This window comes from Copadichromis virginalis, linkage group LG12 (genome assembly GCF_057382275.1).
Source record: "Copadichromis virginalis isolate Kocher_CV1m ecotype Utaka linkage group LG12, C_Virginalis_male_GT1.1, whole genome shotgun sequence".
NCBI classification, from domain to species: Eukaryota; Metazoa; Chordata; class Actinopteri; order Cichliformes; family Cichlidae; genus Copadichromis; species Copadichromis virginalis.
Genome location: NC_140629.1, coordinates 15,672,968 through 15,694,635, shown reverse-complemented (window position 1 = coordinate 15,694,635; position 21,668 = coordinate 15,672,968). Strand labels below are relative to the sequence as shown.

The following is a 21,668-nucleotide window of genomic DNA, read 5'->3' as shown; positions in this document are numbered from 1 at the left end:
ACCAGTGTCTGGCAGCCTCGCCTCTGTCAGTGAGCCCCAGGGCACCTGTGGCTACAATGTAGCTTGCCATTGCCAGTGTGTGAATGGGGAATGACTGAATGTAGTGTAAAGTGCTTTGGGGTCCTTAGGGACTGAGTACAGCGCTATACAAATGCAGGCCATTTACATTTTTACCATGAGAATGAGAGAAAAGGTGAGTGAGCAGACACTGGAATTAGTTAGGGCTATTTATTAGTCAAATTTATTAGAAAAAGGAGTAGAAATGAAAAAAATGAGAGGTAGAGGAATGCAAAGACTTGTGTTTGTAATTTACTGCATTGTTCTGAAATTAGGTGAATATGTCATTCTCTTAGGATTAGTAAATATTCCCAACATGAAGCACTAATGATTTAATTCACAGCCTAAATATATGCAGCTACATGTAGTAAGCAGCAATGATTTGGGAATGCATGTCAGTGGACAATCAGATGAAGAGCACTCCCTTGTGACACATTACAGAAATTACATTGTTCATACCAGGGGTCCAGTACAGGCAGATCACAAGGTGTCATAATTCATTCTCAGTAAAATTCTCAGGAATTTGCACTTCAAAGGTTTTACTGCTCACGTCAGTGTATAAAAACAACACATGTCGTATGGGATATTGCAACCCCCACATGGCCTAGGTGAAGACACTTCTCACTCCTTTAATAATGCAGATGACCAGTGATGACATAAACACAGTGAAGTACATGTCCTCTTCTATTTCTATTACCTATGGCGTGCCACAAGGTTCTGTTTTAGGGCCCTTTCTGTTATATCTGATGGCTCTTCAGCACGTTTTGAACATTTTTTTAATCACTGCTACATTCAGATGACATTCAGTTATATATCTCTTTTTAGTCCCAAGATAATTCTTAGCTACAGATCCTACATACAGTGGGGCAAAAAAGTATTTAGTCAGCCACCGATTGTGCAAGTTCCCCCACTTAAAATGATGACAGAGGTCAGTAATTTGCACCAGAGGTACACTTCAACTGTGAGAGACAGAATGTGAAAAAAAAAAAATCCATGAATACACATGGTAGGATTTGTAAAGAATTTATTCGTAAATTAGGGTGGAAAATAAGTATTTGGTCAATAACACAAATACAACTCAATAGGCTACTTTGTAACATAACCTTTGTTGGCAATAACAGAGGTCAAACGTTTACTATAGGTCTTTACCAGGTTTGCACACACAGTAGCTGGTATTTTGGCCCATTCCTCCATGCAGATCTTCTCGAGAGCAGTGATGTTTTGGGGCTGTCGCCGAGCAACACGGACTTTCAACTCCCGCCACAGATTTTCTATGGGGTTGAGGTCTGGAGACTGGCTAGGCCACTCCAGGATTTTCAAATGCTTCTTACGGAGCCACTCCTTTGTTGCCTGGGCGGTGTGTTTTGGATCATTGTCATGTTGGAAGACCCAGCCTCGTTTCATCTTCAAAGTTCTCACTGATGGAAGGAGGTTTTGGCTCAAAATCTCACGATACATGGCCCCATTCATTCTGTCCTTAACACGGATCAGTCATCCTGTCCCCTTGGCAGAAAAACAGCCCCATAGCATGATGTTTCCACCCCCATGCTTCACAGTAGGTATGGTGTTCTTGGGATGCAACTCAGTATTCTTCTTCCTCCAAACACGACGAGCTGAGTTTATACCAAAAAGTTCTACTTTGGTTTCATCTGACCACATGACATTCTCCCAATCCTCTGCTGTATCATCCATGTGCTCTCTGACAAACTTCAGACGGGCCTGGACATGCACTGGCTTCAGCAGCAGAACACGTCTGGCACTGCGGGATTTGATTCCCTGCCGTTGTAGTGTGTTACTGATGGTGACCTTTGTTACTTTGGTCCCAGCTCTCTGCAGGTCATTCACCAGGTCCCCCCGTGTGGTTCTGGGATCTTTGCTCACCGTTCTCATGATCATTTTGACCCCACGGGATGAGATCTTGCGTGGAGCCCCAGATCGAGGGAGATTATCAGTGGTCTTGTATGTTTTCCATTTTCTGATGATTGCTCCCACAGTTGATTTTTTCACACCAAGCTGCTTGCCTATTGTAGATTCACTCTTCCCAGTCTGGTGCAGGTCTACAATACTTTTCCTGGTGTCCTTCGAAAGCTCTTTGGTCTTGGCCATGGCGGAGTTTGGAGTCTGACTGTTTGAGGCTGTGGACAGGTGTCTTTTATACAGATGATGAGTTCAAACAGGTGCCATTCATACAGGTAACGAGTGGGGGACAGAAAAGCGTCTTACAGAAGACGTTACAGGTCTGTGAGAGCCAGAGATTTTCCATGTTTGAGGTGACCAAATACTTATTTTCCACCCTAATTTACGAATAAATTCTTTACAAATCCTACCATGTGTATTCATGGATTTTTTTTCACATTCTGTCTCTCACAGTTGAAGTGTACCTCTGGTGCAAATTACTGACCTCTGTCATCATTTTAAGTGGGGGAACTTGCACAATCGGTGGCTGACTAAATACTTTTTTGCCCCACTGTAGGTGCTCTGACTTAATAAAGAAAAAGCAGAAGTCCTTATTTGTCCCCTGACAGATTTAAGTCTAAGATAATGGAAACTCGGTCCTTGTGCCACATTTGCTAAATCTTCTCTCTGGAACTTTTGTCACGGTTGCAGCGGCAGCCATGTGGAGTCGTGAACGAGAGACCCAAAAGCCAGGCACTGGCTTTGATGTGAGTGAACTTTATTTTCAAAATGGTGAGAATACAGACTGAGTGGACATGGGAACAACAGAAACTAAGATAAACCTAAACTGGGAAAAACTTACTAAACAAACCTGAAACCATGACTCGCAGAAGAAAATGCAGAAAGTCACGCAGAATGATATGCAGGATAACACACAGTGCGAAACATGGGATGACACGTGATATGACACGGACATGGCAACAGGGAGGGAACACAGAGACGTAGGACCAGGGCAGGCACAGAGACACAGAACAGGAGGAGCTAAGAATACAAAACAGAAACCAAACCATAAGAACAAGAAAATCTTAACAAGAATTAACCTGAAACATAAGATAATAATCAAAACCACTGAGTCCACAGACTCAGGGCCATGATAACCTTGGCGTAACCTTTGCATGTTTCGACGTTCATGTCAAATCGCTTGCTTGTGTTACTTAAGAAATATTTCCAAGTAAAGTCTCATTGTGTCACACTCTGAACTGGAAACTGTTATTCATGCATTTATTTCATCATGTATAAAATATTGTAATTCAGTGTTTGCTTGTCAGAGCAAGTGAACAATGAATTACTGAACTTGAAATCTGTGGACTCTGTGATCGCCTTCATAAAACAGCTAAAACCTCATGTTTTCACACTTGCATTTGGTTAACCTTTATTTCTATTCTCTGGTATTTTGTTATAAAGAATTCTGTAGTTTTTGTGTAAAAATGTGCTATGCAAATACGTTCTTACATGTGAGTCCACGTCAGCACATGACCTTCACAATCTGCTCCCATGTTTTAAGGTCTTCCCCTCATCAAGAACACCTCAGCTAAGTCGGGCTTGTGAGCTGTTGCTAGTTAGCTGTGTTGTCTACCAGCTTAAAGTTAGCTTATATGACCCTGTTGTTGTCAGTTATAAGACTGTAGGTGATGAATATGCTGTCTGTGAGGCCCAAATTTTGAGTTTTTTTGTTTTTTTTGTTACAGTTTATAAGCTTTCTGGATGGTGGATAGTACTTGGACCTGACACCACTGAAAAGTCTGGCTTGAGTAATTTACTGACTCTGGAGCCATCCATGGTAGCTTATCTAGCACAAGGTGTGCACAGCACTGTATGTTTTATTGAAGCTTGCTTCTGCCACTGAAAAAAACTTTTTGTTGGCCTGGAGTAACATTATTTTCCCTCAAGAGGGCAGTGTCATCTGCCACTGGGGAGATGTGGGGAGATGACACTGCTCTCTTGTGAGACAGGAACCAATCTCTCAGTCAGAGAAACTAGTTGGCTCACTCACCTCCAGGCCTCTGGAGAGAATGTGTGTTAAATATTTCTTAGGTAACTGCAGCAACTGTTCAGGTTTTGTCACTTCAGTGCCCAAACAAAGGTGGTTCATGGTCACTGGGTAAATGTTAATGTTGCATTATGCAACATTAACATTCTTTAATGTATGCAACTTGCATACATTAAAGAAAGCATCCTGCATTTGCCTAACTCAAAACAGATCTGAGACCTTGGGTAGAGACACGCATCCCTGGGAGTGTTGCGTCAAGAAATGGTATATAATAAAATCAAAGAGAACAGGAAAGACAAGGGGCATTCCCATCAGTTGTGGTTCCAGGTCAAACAAGGTCATTTCCTTTTAGCAGAACTTTGGACTCACTTCTCTCTTGCTTGTGTTCAGTCACCTTTGCGTAGTAACCTGGAAGCTTCTGCAGCTGTTCAAATTCTCAAAAAGCTGCTCCAGCACCTCCTTTATTACTTCCTTCAGCAACAGAACTGGACTATCCTTTGTGAAAGGGAAAGAGAAAAATAAATGAGTATAACTGATGAGTGATGCAGCTTATCCATCTTATTAGTGTAATTTTACAATTTTGTGCCATCCATCCTCCTGCCTGTAACCTGGAAATCAATCTAAGTGCACCAGCAGGTCCGTTACTAAAATGTATCTGGAGGACAGTGGAGGGGGAGAGTGGAGGTAGGGGAGCTGTAATGCATACTTTGCAGAAAAGATTAACAGGATCAACAAGTCTTAAGATCCTTTATGTTTGTAGATTATTTTAGTTCAGCTGTGTTCAATGTTCAGCTGTCTGATCATATCAGTTTTGTATTTCATCAAACTGTTATATTTATCTGACATCTGAGGTCATCAAATTCAGTAGCAGGCGGTTATAGCAAACCATAATTCTTATACTTTAAGCAAAAATATCTGTTACCGCCCCCCCCACACACACACACTCCTTTCACTGCAAGCCTCTTCGTCTGCTCCTCGGCCTGTATCTATTGTGGGAGGGATTAAAACGCAAAAGAAAGTAGGATGTACAAACTGAGAGATGAGGAGGGGGACGCTTCTCTGAGTAAATCTGCAGCAGCTGCTTGAGGAAACACTGTAAATAAACTGCAGAGCGAGAGCAGTCCCGGTGGCCCGTGCATCGGAGACAAATAAAGGTTGGTACAGCCGTTGCTTCCAAGAAGTACAGGGGGGAGAGGGGTGGGCCTTGTCCAATTTTGGACCTGAGGATATAAAAGAAAGGTGAACGTATAGATTCAAAATGCTCAAACACTCTTGCAGCTTCTGAACGCACAGACCGGTTAATAGCAACCGCTCTCAAAGATGCGCAAGGTCGTTAGCTATATATGCGTATGCGCACCACAGTCAAGCTTACATTTGAGGGTAGCCTGTACGTACTTTCCGCCCTGTGACCACCAACAAGCACCTTCACCGAGTGCTCCAAAGCTCCCCTCCCAGAGAGGGGCGTCCACTCTGTAGCCTATCAGGACGCTCCGGCTTTGATAGAAGTACTGATGTCACATAATCAAGCCCCGGGCTTCTGAGTGAATTTTCAGGAATAAGTAAATAAATAAATGAATAACTCCCAGCAGAGGTTGGTCGCTGTTCGTCACTGAGTTTCTCAATTTCAACGAGGAGCTAATTTAATTTACGAGAGCCTAAACTATCCCCACAGTGGCCTCCAGCAGTCTGCTCTCACCGACACAGTGCTTCTTGTCCTTTCAAGAAGTGGATGGCAATTATTAGTGGCTCCACTGACTCTATATAAAACATGGACGTAGCCACTGTGCTGTCACTCATTCCTTATGGAAACAATAGTAATTTTAAAAAAAAAGAAAAAGAAAGAAAAAAAAAGAAGAAGCTTGTTTTAGATTCTTTGCCACTGTGTTGTTCTATGTTCAGGTTCGGGGTTTCTCTCCATTATTGTGGGGTCTTTAACTTTAAATAATAAACTGCTTTGAGATTTTGGGATTTTGGTGCTATATATATTGTAACGTTCACAAGAACCAGACGGTTGGGGTCTCAGTTTGTCCGTTTATTCGGCACATAAGCCAGCGGGTTGTTAACTCAGGGGGAAGCGCTCTCGAACTACACCTCTCTTCAGCCTGGCACCCACACAGAACAACCAGGTCCCCCCACCCCTTCCTGTACACCACCCTCACTACTTCCTGCAGCCCAACCAAACATGAATCTTAAAGGAACAACAACAGTGTGCAGAGAAAACCAACATGTCACTGTCCAGTAACACTTAACCATCGTTACACTGCCCCCCCAGCAATAAGTTCCTCGTCCCCGAGGGAACGACACAGTCTCTGAGGCGGGGCGGTAGCCTACGTTCCCTCCTTGACCTCCTGAGCCCCTGAGGAGGACGCGGAGCTTCGGGGCTTTGGGGTGAAGAGTCCGAGGGGGGGGAACGCAGCCCCGGTCGGGGGCCCCTCTGAGCAGGGTCATGGACGCTCTGTACACGTCCCTCTGGAAAGGAGGGGAGGGACTGTCCTCTGTAGGGGGCCATCCGGTCTCTGTGCAGCGCTACTATCCTCCCCCTAGGAGGCAACTGCACCCTGTAAACAACCTCCCCCACTCGCTCTAGGACGCTGCAAGGCCCCACCCAGCTGCTATCCAGTTTAGGACACCGTCCCTTCTTCCTCTTTGGGCTGTAGACCCACACCAGCTCCCCAGCACGGAAGTGCCTCCCTTTAGTGGTGATGTCGTAATTCCTCTTTTGGCGCAGGCCTGCCTTCGCCAGCTACTCTCGGGCGTAGGAATGTGCAGAATCCAGCCGGTCCTGCAGCTTCCTTGCGTAGTCCCGGCCCGGTGGTGCCTCTGGCGCGTCCGGGGGTTTCCCAAAAGCCAACTCTGCAGGAGTTCTCAGCTCTCTCCCTAACATGAGCAGGGCAGGCGTACATTGGGTGGAGTCCTGCACTGCCGACCTGTAGGCCATGAGGGTAAGGGGAAGATGGTAATCCCAGTCCCGTTGGTGTTCTGAGGTAAGGATGGCTAGCTGCTGGGCCAGCGTCCTGTTAAACCTTTCCACCAGCCCATCGCTTTGGGGGTGAAGTGGGGTGGTGCGGGTTTTCTTAGTCCCAAGGCGTTCACACATGGCAGCAAATACCTTGGACTCAAAGTTACGCCCCTGGTCACTGTGGAGGGTCTCTGCTGTTCCAAAGCGGCTGAACATCCCCTCCACTAATACATCAGCGACCGTCTCAGCCTCCTGATCTGGGATGGCGTATGCTTCCGGCCACTTGGTAAAATAGTCCATGGCCACAAGAACATAGCGGTTTCCTCTGTCTGTGCGAGGAAATGGGCCCATGACGTCCACAGCTACTCGCTCCATTGGGACTCCTGCTGGTTGCTGCTGAAGCTGAGCCCGGGACTGGTCTTGTGGCCCTTTGTGTGAGGAACATGCATCACAGCTGCGGCAAAAGTCCTCCACATCCCTCCGCTGTTGACCCCAGTAATAGCCCTGGCGGAGGCGGCGAAGAGTCTTGGAGACCCCAAAGTGGCCAGAGCCAGTGCTCCCATGGCAGGCTCCCAGCACAGCTGACCTCAGCGACCTTGGCACCACAACCTGCCACCTCTCCTCCCCCGTGGCAGGATCCTTCCAGGCACGCTCCAACACCCCCTCCTTCAGCCTGAGAGCTGCAAACTTGGCCCACAGCCCCCTGGTACAGATGGAAAACCCAGTGACCTCATCCCAAAGGGGTTGCTCCCCCTTCTCCAGCCACTGCAGGACCGGCAGCAGGTCTGTGTCTTGTTCCTGCCGTGCCCTCCACTCCGCTGCATCCACCACCAGAAGAACCCTGCAGGCGAGCTGTGCTGCTCCGTCTATTGTCGTGAGTTCCCGCTCTATTTCCTCTCGCTTCTCACAGTAACGGCAGCCAGCTGCAGCACATGGGCGGCGAGAGAGGGCGTCTGCGTTAGAATGGTGCGTCCCTGCTCTGTGCTCCACGGTGAAATTGAAGGCTTGGAGCTCCTCCAGCCAGCGAGCCACCTGTCCCTCTGGCTCCCTGAAAGACATCAGCCACTGAAGGGCAGCATGATCAGTTCTGACAACAAATGCTGTGCCGCACAGGTAGTATTTAAAGTGTCTCACCCCCGCCACCACAGCCAACAGCTCTCGTCGTGTGACACAGTAGCGCCGCTCGCTCCTGTTCAGGACCCGGCTGAAGTACGCCACCACCTTCTCCCCTTCCGGTCCAACCTGCGACAACACCGCTCCCAGCCCCACATTACTTGCGTCAGTGTCCAGGACAAAAGGCAGGGCGGGGTCAGGGGGGGCAAGGACTGGAGACTCTGTCAGCAATCTGCGGAGGGTGTCGAACGCCTGCTGACAGTCCTGGGTCCAGATGAAGTCACGGTCCTTCTGCAGCAGGTGGAAGAGTGGTGCGGCTATGGAGGAAAAGCCCTTCACAAACCTCCTGTAATAAGACGCCAGTCCTAGGAAGCTTTTGAGCTGTTTCTGGTCTGCTGGTGTGGGCCACTCGGTAATGGTGTGAATTTTTTCCTCCAAAGTGCTGATGCCCTCACGACCCAGCTTGTGGCCCAGAAACTCCACCTCCCTCCTCATGAAGTGGCACTTGTCGGGATGCAGCTTCAGGCCTGCAGCCGCCACCCTCTCCAACACTTGTCTCAGGGCATCCAGGGCAGCATCAAAGGAGCTCCCGTGCACTAGAAGATCATCCAGGTAAACCAGACACCGTTGCCGTGGGACGCCAGCCAGCACACTGTCCATGAGCCTCTCGAAGGTCGCAGGAGCGTTGCAAAGGCCAAAACTCAGGACTTTGAACTGCCATAGTCCCCTGTTAGTGCAGAAGGCTGTCTTCGGTCTGGATTCCGGGGACAGTGGCACCTGCCAGTAGCCACTCCGCAGGTCCAGGGTGGAAAACCAGGAGGACCCGGCTACTAAGTCGAGGGACTCATCAATCCTGGGAAGGGGGTAAGAGTCTTTCTTCGTCACTTTGTTGAGTGGTCTGTAGTCCACACAGAAACGCATCCTAGGACTTTTTTTCTTAGGCACCATCACCACCGCGGAGGCCCACGGGCTATCAGATGGTTCTATGATGCCCGCCTTCATCATTTCACACAGCTCCCTGTCTGCAGCCTCCTGATGAGCCAGGGGCAGGCGGCGGGGGCGCACTTTAATAGGCTGGGCATCCCCGGTCTCAATGACGTGCTCTACCAAGTGTGTCAAGCCAACATCACTTTCTTTCAGGGCAAAAATGTCACTAAACTCTTTTAGTACCTGCCATAGACTCTCTTGCTGCTGTGGAGTCAGCCCCTCACAGTTCTTTGACCAGATACTCCTCACTGCTGAGAGCCTCTCCTCCTCCTCCTCCTCCTCCGCTCGCTGTTCTGCTGGCGGGTCTGCAGGGGTCTCTGCGGTGGAGGTGGACGCCGCGGCAGATGCTGTGCAGACCGGGGGAGGAATAAGCGGCACCTTCTTCCCATCAGAGAGTACGAGGAGGCCTTTGCCTAAGTCCAGTACACCACCAATGGCTCGTAAAAAATCCAGCCCAAGGATGCAGGCGTCCTGCACGTCAGCCACCCAGGCAGCATAAGACACACCGAGGTCCCCCACCTTGAACTGGAACACTCCCTTCCCTCTCATTGGGGCCAGATCACCGGTCACAGTCTTAAGTTGCACGTTAGTCGGTTGTACAGCAGCTCCGGTTGGGACAATATCGGGTCGGACCAGCGTTGCATTGGATCCCGTGTCCAGCAGGGCCGTACAGGACACCCCCGCAATCGTCACTGGAACATGGCAAAAGCCGCCAACCTGGGTCCAGCCCACAGTGATGGCCGCACCGGGTGGAGGTGGCGGTGGTGTGGGGATGTCGTTCTCCCAGGCCCGTGTACTCCTGCCTACACGGGCCCGTGGGCGTTTCCCTGAACCGCTGCAAGCTTGGGGCACTGCCTGATGAGGTGTCCGACTTGTCCACATCCCCAGCAGCTCTGAGGTCGGCGGTGTGGGCCAGCCCGAGGGGAAGGCGACTGCAGCGAAGCTGTCTGCACCAAACTGCACAGGCCCGCTGGCGTCTCCATCTGTTCCACAGGTGCTGACACAGCCCTCACCACGTGTGCGTCGTCAGCGCCCCCAGAGGATCCTGCAAGCATCTCCCTCTCCAACGCTAGCTCCAGGGCTGCACTGAGTGTGGCCGGCCGAGCAAGCTGAGTTTGCATGCGGAGCTCTTTAGGGCTCAGGGCCTGCAGGAACTGGTCCCGAGCTAACTCCGCCTGCACTGATGGTGGCATGCTGTCATACGCCCTCCGGCAAAGGCACTCGACTTCATGGGCCAAAATGCGGAGGGGCTCACCTGGCAATCTGCGTCTGTTGTGGAACTCCGACCTCAGCAGCACTGGTTGGTTATACTGCCCGAAGCGCCTCTGAAGTGCTCCGACCAGAGCATTATAATCTCCCCTCTGCTCCTCGGTCAGCAGCAGCAGGCATGCAGCTGCATCCTCACACAGGCACAAAGCCAATTGGAGAGCTTTATGTTCCTCAGACCAGCCAGCTGCAACAGCTAACAGCTCGAACTGTGCGATAAACACTTCCCATGGCGTCTTGCCGCTGAACTTAGGCGTTTTCATATTCGCTGCAGCTTGCTGGGCGCCGCCATGTTTGTTTACATCACGTGACGGCGCGCCAAGCGAGGTCGACTCCTTCCCGCCGGAATCGCGGCCGCTGTGCGAACAGTTCCCGAGCCTAGTCAAACCTGGAGAAAATCCAGCCTCGGCAGACAGCCGCAGCGCCGTTTCCCTCACTCCATGGGCGGGCGAGCGCGGACGAACCTCCCTCTCCTCCCTCTCCTCCGTCTCCTTCTTAATCCTGCCCGGCAACATCCTCGTCTCGTAACGGCAAGCGTCGCCGGCAACAGGGTCTCGGGCGTTCTGGGGTTCTTTTTTCTTTCTTCACTTCTGACACCAATGTAACGTTCACAAGAACCAGACGGTTGGGGTCTCAGTTTGTCCGTTTATTCGGCACATAAGCCAGCGGGTTGTTAACTCAGGGGGAAGCGCTCTCGAACTACACCTCTCTTCAGCCTGGCACCCACACAGAACAACCAGGTCCCCCCACCCCTTCCTGTACACCACCCTCACTACTTCCTGCAGCCCAACCAAACATGAATCTTAAAGGAACAACAACAGTGTGCAGAGAAAACCAACATGTCACTGTCCAGTAACACTTAACCATCGTTACAATATATTAGGGGTGCAACGATATTCGTATCGATATTGAACCGTTCGATACAGTGCTTTCGGTTCGGTACGCATATGTATCGAACAATACAACATTTGTAATTTATTTTATCAATTTTCCTTCTGACGATGCTGTCTGTGTTGAGCGCTCAGTGAATCTGTGTTCGACTACTCCGCCTAGGCTGCACTGTCGAGCGCAGATCCACTGAGCGCTCAACACAGACAGCATAGTCAGAAGGAAGAGCGCAGGGCAAGCTAGCGAGACAGAAGTTAAGCTCTCCTTGCAAGATGGACCTCCCCCACTCTCATTCAGATCTGGCGTTTGGAATTATTTTGGTTTTCATGTGACGTATGACCCTGAAGGTAAGCGAGTCATGGACTAAAGTAAAACAGTATGTTGGATGTGCCATGCAATGCTCAATTACATTGGTGTGAACTAGTGTGTTAGCGCAGTTAGCTCGTTAACGTGTTGGCCGTCTAGCCCCATGCACGGAGCGATCGGCGGTAGCTCGTTAACGGAGATTTGCCGTGTTGTGGCGTTAAGGTCATTTCAACGAGATTAACCTGAAAGCACTAGTGGGAACACAACGAATATGACTGCACATTTATGCCGACATCATCCTAGTGCAAAGACAAGTGGAAGCAGAAAAAAAAAAGCAAGCATGCTACTAACTTTAGCCGAGTCATTTAGACAGCTGTTAGCACATGATTCTCCTTATGCTGCTGAGAATATAGCCCAGAAGAAGCGGATAGTATCGCTTTTATTTTGGAAAGAGCCATTTCTCTGTAATAAACTCTCTTTTCCAAAGATGAGTGATTCCTCAATCAGATACAGGGCTCGCAATATCGCTAGCCCGACGTCCCGGAGCTAGCGATTTTTTTCAGTCGGGCTACCAAAATCTTTCTCTTCCCTGCCCGTCGGGCTATTGTAGGAAGGAAAAATATATGTCAATGCTTTTGCATTCTTTCGGAAATGTAGCTGGGTAATTATGTCATTGGCATCGGTGAGCCACTGTCAATATGTGACATATGCTTTCACTTTGCAATCGTGCGAACTGTGTATAGAGAGCGACAGCACTGATCTGTGAGTGATGATAATTTGTGCACCAATTCCTCTGACATCGTCTTATTAATCGTTAGCTTACTATGCAAACATGACAAGTGAAATCTCCCGCAGCTTACACATGTGAGAGGTTGATCGCGCAGAGAATCGCTGAGCTTATGTGAGTGCGTGTGTAAAAGCATTTCAGTTCTGCTGAGCCAAATAAGACAGGTCATGGTGAAGAAGTGACAGCCAAAGAAAAGCTTACCACAAAACGGAGAAGTTATGACAAATCAGACTATAAGGCAAAAAGAAAGTGCAGCTTTATGGTTTCATGGACAAAAGAATTTCTGTGGCTGCAATATGATGAGCTAAATAACCAGGGCTGCACATAAGTGGTCCGCAGGTGCGCATTCGCTGTCAAAATAAAAAACACGCACAAGGGTGAGGGTTAAATTTAAAAACTGTACTTTTGAGTTAAAATATATATTTATAATTTTAATAAATGACAAATTAAAAATGCATGAACATTTTTTTGTATCGAAAAAATATCGAACCGTGACACCAAAGTATCGAACCGAACCGAACCGTGAATTTTGTGTATCGTTGCACCCCTAATATATATATATTAAAAAAAAGAAATTGTTTTGAACTGAATTATGAAATCTACTTAAATATGAACACCCTTTTCTAAGGCGCTTTCCCAAAGTTGCAAATTGTTTTACAGCTTCATAAAAAGTATATTTGAATAAAGCAGTGTTGTGTTTAGGCATCAGCCATTAGTTTAACGCATTTTAAAAGGTTAAAACATACAAAATTATGGCAAAGATGGAAAAGCAGTAGTTTCTGATGACTGACGTCACTTGTCGTCAGTTGTGTTCGTCATTTGTTTTTGTTAATGGTCGGCTGCTTTTTTTCTTTATATCGTGAGACAAGAAATGATGGTCCAGTGTATCCTATGTGAGAGAAAGTGATAAAGGGAACACTGAAGTGGCTTTCCTCAACATTTAGAGGGAATTTAACCAGGAATTGATGTTATCAGCAAACTTAGCAGGCTGAATAAATACAGAGACCCACATATCCGGTATTTATTGTGTGCTATGGACTACTTTAAATCAAAATCGTTGAAAAGAAACTGGCAGCTCAAACATGTGGTCCATTTCAGTGATTCAAATTAGCAGAGATTAGGACTGGCATGTAGCGACTAGCTGCAGCTTCCTGTGTTGGGAAATCTGTCACTTATGTCTATAACGTTAAGCCATAGCGTATCCACTATGGCTTGAGTACACAGTGGATAATTATTATGAAGGGGGAAACTATCCATAGAGGGCCAAACCATTTTTTTGCACTAGACTGTAAACAAGCTTTTTAATGATATAAAGTTAACATTTTTACACTGGACTGTATGGGGACTGACTGGATTGAAGGCTGAAGCGCCTGTATGATGGTGTGGCAGTGAGTGGGGAGGGCTAGACTTCTGGAAGCCATTTGGAGTTGCTAAATACTTTCCTAGCTCAAAATAGTTTTTTTTTTTGGGTGGTCCAGCATGTTCTGACCAGGCAGCACATAAACAGGCAGGGTGGGACACAGTCATTTCCCATTGTTAAGCTGTTTCGCTCAATGCTGCTGTGTTGCAGTCTTCATTTCCTGCCTATCAGACAGGAACATGCAGGGTAGCCTAAATCTCACATTTTCTCCACTTATAAGTGAATGAAGAACTGTTGGCGTGGGTCAGGTATCAGATCCTTTTGGCAGGGTTGAAATCCATCTCTTTGCTTTCAGGGCAATCACCCATTACACCGCGTCTTGTTTCTTCGACAGAGGATTGGAATACATGCAGTTGCACATGGATTTCCTAATACACTCCATACATTTCATTTCACTCTGATACTACTGGTTCTGAAGAGCAGTGATCCTCAACCTGGTGGCTCCTTGGTGATGATGAAATCCTGTTATGTCTAGATAATCGGTCCACAGGCAGTGGGGCAGTCTGGCAGTTTATTTTCCAGTCTACAGCCTAAAACATCAAGAGAGAACTGAATCATGCACAGTGAAGACATAAGTAGTCAGATTTTAGCTGAAGAGGCAGTGCAGTATTAAATTATAAACAAATCATCCAACTAACAACTAACATTGTTTGTATAAGTGTTAAGTTTTTATTTAAAAACATCTCTGGTGGTCAGGGCCAGGAAGCTGGTAATGATACCACATAATGAGTTTGAAAAACATTTTTAGCCTTTGCACTGCATCACACAGTCTCCATGTATGAAGTGCTTTGGTTGCTCCAGTGGAGTAGGAAATGCGCTATATAAAAACCATTTACAATTTACCTTTGCTAGTCAAGGTAAGAACTGGCGAGGAGGAGCCCGTGCTGTGTAAGATTCCAGTCTGTAGTTAAATTGGCTGATGCAGTCCTCTGGCTGGCTCAGTCGGACTCATCCAAAACCCTGAGCCAAGTTTCTCACTATGTGTGCCTCTCTTTTGTGAATGGGCGGCAGCTCCCTCTGCAGGGGGCCTGGCTGCTGTTGCTGCATGGGACATCCCGTAATGCAAGCCACTCTCATCACAAGTTCCCAAGGGTCAGACCTCAAACCTCTGACTACCTAATATTTTGGTGTCTGCTCTTTGCTGTCTAAATTGAGTTGGAAATTTTTTTCTCCGCCAAGTTTCCGAGGGCCCTGTATGGTGAGTTTATCTTACTGTATGGCTTTCTTATCATTTCTTTATTTTTTAATATTCTTTCCTTGTTTGGTTTTTACAGGACACAGTATGAGGCACATTTTCTTTTCTTTTAACGAGGATCTGATCTGTTTTCTCCCTTTCAAGGATAAATCTGTTTTTTTTGTTTCTTCACTTTCAACTTTCTCTCTCTTATCTCTCAGTATTTCTACTTGCAACATGAGGCCGCTGCTGTTTGGGATTCTGCCAATCAAGGAGAACTCTTTTGGCTCTCTATCTAGTGTAACTGTTGCACTCTGTCTTTTAACCCTCCTCCTGATGGTTATCTGGGGTCAAAAGAGTAAGAGATCCTTCTTCCACTTCCATCTTGACTCCCAGCTGGACCACACAAAATATCCCCCACCTCCTGGCCCCAAACCGTGGCCCCTTGTCGGGAATCTGCTCCAGGTCGGGGATCAGATTCATCTCTCTCTAACTGGGTTGAGGCTTCAGTATGGAGACATCTTCAAGGTACATATAGTTATATATAGTTTTTGTATTATTAGTTTCAGATCAACAGAGTGAGCATGAGTTAATTTATTTGTTTGTGTCATGAATCCAGCTCCGCCTTGGCTCTTTGACTGTTGTCGTTCTGAGTGGGTACAACACCATCAGGCAGGCTCTGGTTCGACACAGGGAAGCTTTTGCGGGGCGACCTAACCTTTTCATCTTCTCTGCTATAGCCAATGGGACCAGCATGACTTTCAATGAGAACTACGGACCTGTGTGGCTGCTCCATAAGAAGCTGTGTAAGAATGCCCTCAGGTCTTTCTCCCAGGCTGAGCCAAGGGGTTTTGGTGCCACCTGCCTCTTAGAGGAGCACATATGTGCAGAGGCTGCAGGGATGGTGCAGGTGATTCGAGAAAAAGCTGCAAAAGAAGAAACAGAGGGTATAGACCCAGCAACGACCTTGGTAACCTCAGTGGCAAATGTCATTTGTGCGCTTTGTTTTGGGAAACGGTATGACTACAGTGATAAGGAGTTTCTCACTATTGTTGATGTCAACAACGAGGTCCTGAAGCTCTTTGCAGCGGGGAACCTGGCTGATTTTTTCCCTGTGTTTCGCTACTTTCCGAGTCCATCTCTGAGAAAGATAGTCCAGTACGTTCGCAGGATGAACAGATTCATGGAGCGGAACATTGAGGAACACATTGACACCTTTGATAAGGTAATTAAGTATGCAGACTTACATGTAGGCAAGAATTTAGTTTAAATGGGGGAAAATGACAGTACAATCTATGCCATATAATCACTGTTTGCTTAAGTTCTATTTATTTCATTTTTGCACATGACTTACTGACATAAACTTCAGTTTCATAATAATCAGCAACTAGGCTTCTTAATGATTTGTGAATATTGCATTTTATTTATATTTTTTTTATATTATCTTAACTTTAGCTGATCTTTTGCACAGTGACCTTTAATAGATGTCGCCACAGCCTTATGTTGTAAATAATGTGTCTATTGGTGTTGTTTTCTTTAGATCTGTGCCACTAATTTGCATCCCGGCTCTTTAATATGACATTGAACTCATACATTGGTAGCTATGATCGTAACTGTAGCCAAAAAAATAACTAACAAGTTCCATGTGATGGAACTTGTGCAGAGATGGCTAAAATGTTCGCACGCACTCTAATTAGGAATTAGCAACTCTACTGGAAGACACGCGTCTTACCACAATTGATTACTGTCCCTTCCCTAATTACTTTTAAGGTTTAAAGCAAGCTGGCAGTTAAAGTAGATAACTTTATATTTGAGCAGTGACAGCTGCTTGATGTTGGAAGGAGTAAAGTTATCTGTGTTCGCAGAACCGTATCCGGGACATTACAGACGCTCTAATTGCACTTTGTGAAGAAAGAGAAGAAAGCAAGGATACTTCGATGCTCTCTAACGACCAGATCATTCACACTGTCATAGACATCTTTGGAGCAGGTTAGGCAAACTACAAATTTCACATTATGATGCTTTTACGCTTGTATTATGCCAGTAATAAATCCTAATGGTGATAATGAATTTTCCCCCTTTTTTGTGGTTTTCCAAAGGATTCGACACCATCATCGCTGGTTTGCAGTGGAGCCTGTTGTACCTCATCAAGTTTCCTGACATCCAGGATAAAATAAACCAGGAAATAGGTGATGCCTTATGCTCCAATAAAACAAACTCATATGCTGTACAGTGTGCTCGGCTCTTCACCAAAGTCACCCATTGTTAGAAACTGGTAAATACACGGCTTACAGAGAATTCAGGGTATGCTAAATAGGAAAGTCCTCTCTTGTTCCTGCTCTGATGACGGACTCATAATCATTCTGTTTCTCATAGACCAAAAATAGGAGGTTGCTCCTTAATCGTTTTAAGTCCCACATCACTGATGAGCATAAGTCAGTAGTAAATGTAGTTCTTATCTATTAAAATATTCACCACAAATGGGATTCACACAGTTTACAAGAAACGGGTGGAAATGCACCTCTCATTAGCAGCTATGCACAGGCCATACATGAGCATGCAGCCGTCTGTGATGTCTGCAGTATCAGGGAGAATCCTTATTAAAAAGACTGAACAACGGCCAACCGAGCACGCTTTTTGGAGAGACAGAATCAGACCAGAGAAACTCACAAAAGATCAGTCCAATTTGCTGACGCTTTTTGAAGTGGGCTCAGAGAACTGGTGCTGTCTGTTCTGAGGCACGTTGTATTTTCACAGAGGGCGAGATGAAGCGAGAGAGAGAGAGAGACAGAGAGAACTAAGAGGAGGCAGGATGAATCAGAACAGGAGAGGGGTTAGAGGGTTCCCCGGAGACACAAAGGCGCTGACACGCAAGGCAGTGAACAGACATAGTCTGACATTATTCCCTTTTTCATCTCTTACATTTCATTTAATTAAGAGGCTTTAATTCTGTTGTTTACAGTACCGAAAGCCTTATTAGTGGAGCAATATTTGTAAAGTAATCTAAAGGATCAGCATATTTTAAATTGTAATTTTTTATGATGCACATGTGCATAAAGTTTTTACAAACTGAAAGAAAGCAAACCACAGCCTGGAAATCAGTTTATGTTAAGTTTAAATTAAAAAAAAAAAAAAAAAAAGACATATTATTAGAATACAAGAATAAAAATGAAAATAAAAATGTAAATAACGTTAACAAAATTGCAAGTTTATCACAACTTATGTCACATTTTTTTAGACCCAAAAGATGAGATACAGATTATGTTTTATTATTTATCATTATTTTTTTAAGATGAGCATATCGGCAAACTCCAGCTGCCCAGGTTTTCCAACAAAGCCAAGATGCCTTTCACAGAGGCCTTCATATATGAAGTGTTTCGTCATGCTTCATATGTCCCTTTTACCATACCACACTGGTAAGACCTAAAGTTTTGACAGCAGTAAATTTGTTTTTTCAGCATGTAGATTGTTTTTTTTATCACTTTCCTCTGATTATATTTTTCCTCTCCAGCACCACGAGAGACATCACATTTAATGGGTATTTCATTCCCAAAGACACATGCGTCTTCATTAATCAATATCAAGTCAACCATGATACGTGAGTAGCCGAAAGCAGTAAAAATCTACTTTGTCTCGTTCTTTTTATCTTTTAAGACTATGGATTTTTTTTAACATTTTTGTTTATTTGTTAAAATGTTCATTCTTTCCCAGTGATCTTTGGGGCGATCCTGAGACATTTCGTCCACAGCGTTTCTTGAATCCATGTGGACTCCTGAACAAAGAGCTGACAGAGAAAGTCCAGATCTTCGGCATGGGAAAAAGACGCTGTCTTGGCGATGAATTTGCACGTTTGGAGATGTTTGTGTTTCTTACCACGCTTCTTCATGGGCTACGTATTGAAAATGTTCCAGGGCAGGAGCTGGATCTCAGCACTGATTTTGGTCTAACTATGAAACCACGTCCATATAGGATTACCATTTCCCAGAGATTTTAGACCGTCTGAAAACTCAAATGATGATCTTTCGGATGTTTTGGAATGTCACAGTGGAAATTAATTGTAGTTATTACTATTTTGTGCTCAGTTTGGCAAATGTGGTCAAAGCACAGACACAAAGATAAATATACACAAAGCGAACATGAGGTCATTTTACAGCATTCAGTCCATCTGCCTGCTACATTAGTATCTTAAGTGACTGGTCACAGTTTAAAATGGAGGAATGAGGATGAGTGTCACTGGCAGCAGGGTAAGCCACAATGACTTCATTAATAGTTTTGTAAATAGAAATAGAATAGACACTTTTAGCTGTTGTTAAACTTTTGTTTGTGAACATTTGATGAGTGCCTTCTTTTGGAAACTATGAAGGACAGACTTCAGCTGATAGCTCTTAATGAACTGTTTCACCTGAATATTACAAGTTGAATAACTTATTCTTATTGTAAATACCTGACCTCTATACGTCATGTTGAGGTAAAATAATATCACATAAAAAAAGTGTGCTATATAAACTACAAACATACTAACAAATATTCAAATTATCTCAAAGCACTAATACCACTAGGTTTAAGGCAGTTATTGTTTATAATGTATGCATAAAATGTTAACTTTTGGACTATTTTTGAAAGAAAAAGTAGAGCTGATGTTGGAAATTGTTTTTTTTTTTAAAGCATATACAGCCTACAGTTAGCCTCTTTCTATAGTAATTATAGAAAGAGTAAAACTGAGTCACATAAAACAGCTGCAGACAGTGGCTTTGTATAAAACATGCAATCTGAAAACAATAATGTGCCTGTGCTTGTGTGGTAATGTTTACTGGCTTTCTGTCTGTACCTTCACACTGTTCTGAGTGACTCATGGATGATGATGGCAGTGAGGCTGACTCTGAAGTGAGTAGGGGAGGACTAGCTCAGAAGGGTGCCTCCAAAACACAAAAACGAAAAAAACAATCTTATCTACCTAGATAGATATGTTAAGTACAGAAAACCAAGCTATGGAAATGTATTAAGTAAAGTAGAATGCAAGCATTTTAACCCTATTTTAATTTTTTAATAGATTATTTTAATAATAAATATTAACTAAGGATACATATTAAATAATAAATATTGTTTTCGTCACGAGATCTGTGTCACAGTGCCGTATTTTTATATTCCGTAGATTTTTGTGTACAAGTGGACAAATTTTCTTTGATACATTAACAGATTTTAACATTTCCTACAATTCCCCTGACCTTTGAACTAAAGCTTTAATTTTACAAACTCATCGGTATAACTCTTGTCAACAACAGTGTAACATTGCGTGCTATTGCATGTCTATTCACAGCCACTGAACTCACTGGCCACACACAAACACGTGCAAACTGAATGACCTACTGATTTCTATTCACATCTTCATTTACACATGGAGCCTTTTATTGTGGGGGCCCGTTTCTATACATTCATTAAGAAACCACACGCAATCCTCACAGCAACTGTCAGTAACTGCACTGTGATGTCTGTCCAACTAATTATGGCTAAATTAATATGTGAACATCTCTAACAATCTTTACTCATAACTTTATTCACTATTACGACGCAGAACGGTTCAAACATCTTCCTCTTCCACGCTCTGCCCAGATCTCAGTTTCATGATCACCTGGAAAAAAATACATTCACATTATTTTATGGTTTAATTCTAAATAGAAATGTACATATTTGAATAGCTGACTGTGAAAGTGGCATGCACCTCTTTCAGCTGGGCAATCTCTTTGCTTTCCACATTTCTCTGAGCGTTGTTGGTTATGGCCTTCACTCTTGTTGCATAACTGCAAAGTTCAGAGAGTTCAAGTGTTATTCTGTTGAGTTTTTTAGTGCTAAAATACAATAAAACACTGTTTTTTCTCTCTCTGTTACATAAGAGATGTGAGCGTCTCGTCAAGATTGTATTCTGTAGGAGAGGTGTTGACGATCATCAGAGTTTTAGCATTTCCACCCAAAGAGTCTTGCATCACCTGAGAGAGATGAAACACATTTTGGTTGAACTGCTTGTCTACGTTGGAGTTCAGAATTGAAAAACTAGAATACTGCCTTTTTAATTTATTACCTGTGTTAGCTTGCTATTCCTGTATGGCACATGGGGCAGTTCAGCAGATAAAGCTGAGATCACATCACCCAGTGCACTCAAAGACTTGTTAATGGAGTTTGCCTCCTGCACAGAGGAGAACATGGAAGAATTTAAAGAAGTCATGACAAATCTTTCAACCACTCACTGACCCATGAAACAAGATAGGAGCAGACCTTCAGCTGGTGGTCCTTGGCACCTGTTTTGGCTGCTCGCTCACTGCCTGCCAGGTCTACAAGGCTCAGCTTCCCACTGCTTACACTCCCATTTGTCAGATTCCTGCTCTCCAACATGATGCCAACAATAAGATGAGAGCGGGAACTCTCCACGTTCATCTCTTAAAAAAATGACAAAAATACAACAGGACAAAGAAAGATGGATTTTTATATATTTCTGGTATTTTAAGAAGTGCGACTTCAGAAGATGCTGATTAATAATCAGTCCTCAGATTCTCTCTCTCTCTCCCTCTCTCTCTCTCTCTCTCTCTCTCTCTCTCTCTCTCTCTCTATATATATATATATATATATATATATATATTGTAAAATTATGATATTATTTTATGCCATGTTATACCCCTAATTAAAGATTGTGAATTATTATGTAGTTTTAGTTTGCATTATTCTCCTGAATTAGAAGAAGCTGATAACTATTGCATTAGTTAAACTGATTTG

General features: G+C 44.8%; 2 protein-coding genes across 3 annotated transcripts; one reads left to right on the top strand and one right to left on the bottom strand.

Annotated features, from left to right (window-relative positions):
• Nucleotides 1–14,733: 14,733 nt before the first annotated feature.
• cyp1d1 (cytochrome P450, family 1, subfamily D, polypeptide 1) lies at nt 14,734–20,018 on the top strand. 2 transcript variants are annotated; one of them, XM_085474942.1, is made up of 8 exons: nt 14,734–14,927; nt 15,125–15,431; nt 15,523–16,128; nt 16,769–16,892; nt 17,003–17,092; nt 18,196–18,319; nt 18,415–18,501; nt 18,615–20,018. In XM_085474942.1, the coding sequence occupies exons 2-8, from the start codon at nt 15,141–15,143 to the stop codon at nt 18,895–18,897; spliced, it is 1,605 nt and encodes a 534-aa protein (XP_085331068.1). In that variant the 5' UTR covers nt 14,734–14,927; nt 15,125–15,140; the 3' UTR covers nt 18,898–20,018. The 2 variants fall into 2 exon arrangements, with proteins under 2 accessions (XP_085331068.1, XP_085331067.1); XM_085474941.1 differs by having other exon boundaries at nt 14,734–15,431.
• Nucleotides 20,017–21,320, bottom strand: LOC146696695 (uncharacterized). Its single transcript, XM_085474943.1, has 5 exons — nt 21,174–21,320; nt 20,980–21,084; nt 20,790–20,887; nt 20,623–20,701; nt 20,017–20,532 (listed from the first exon to the last, which is right to left on the bottom strand). The coding sequence occupies exons 1-5, from the start codon at nt 21,288–21,290 to the stop codon at nt 20,482–20,484; spliced, it is 450 nt and encodes a 149-aa protein (XP_085331069.1). The 5' UTR covers nt 21,291–21,320; the 3' UTR covers nt 20,017–20,481.
• Nucleotides 21,321–21,668: the final 348 nt, after the last annotated feature.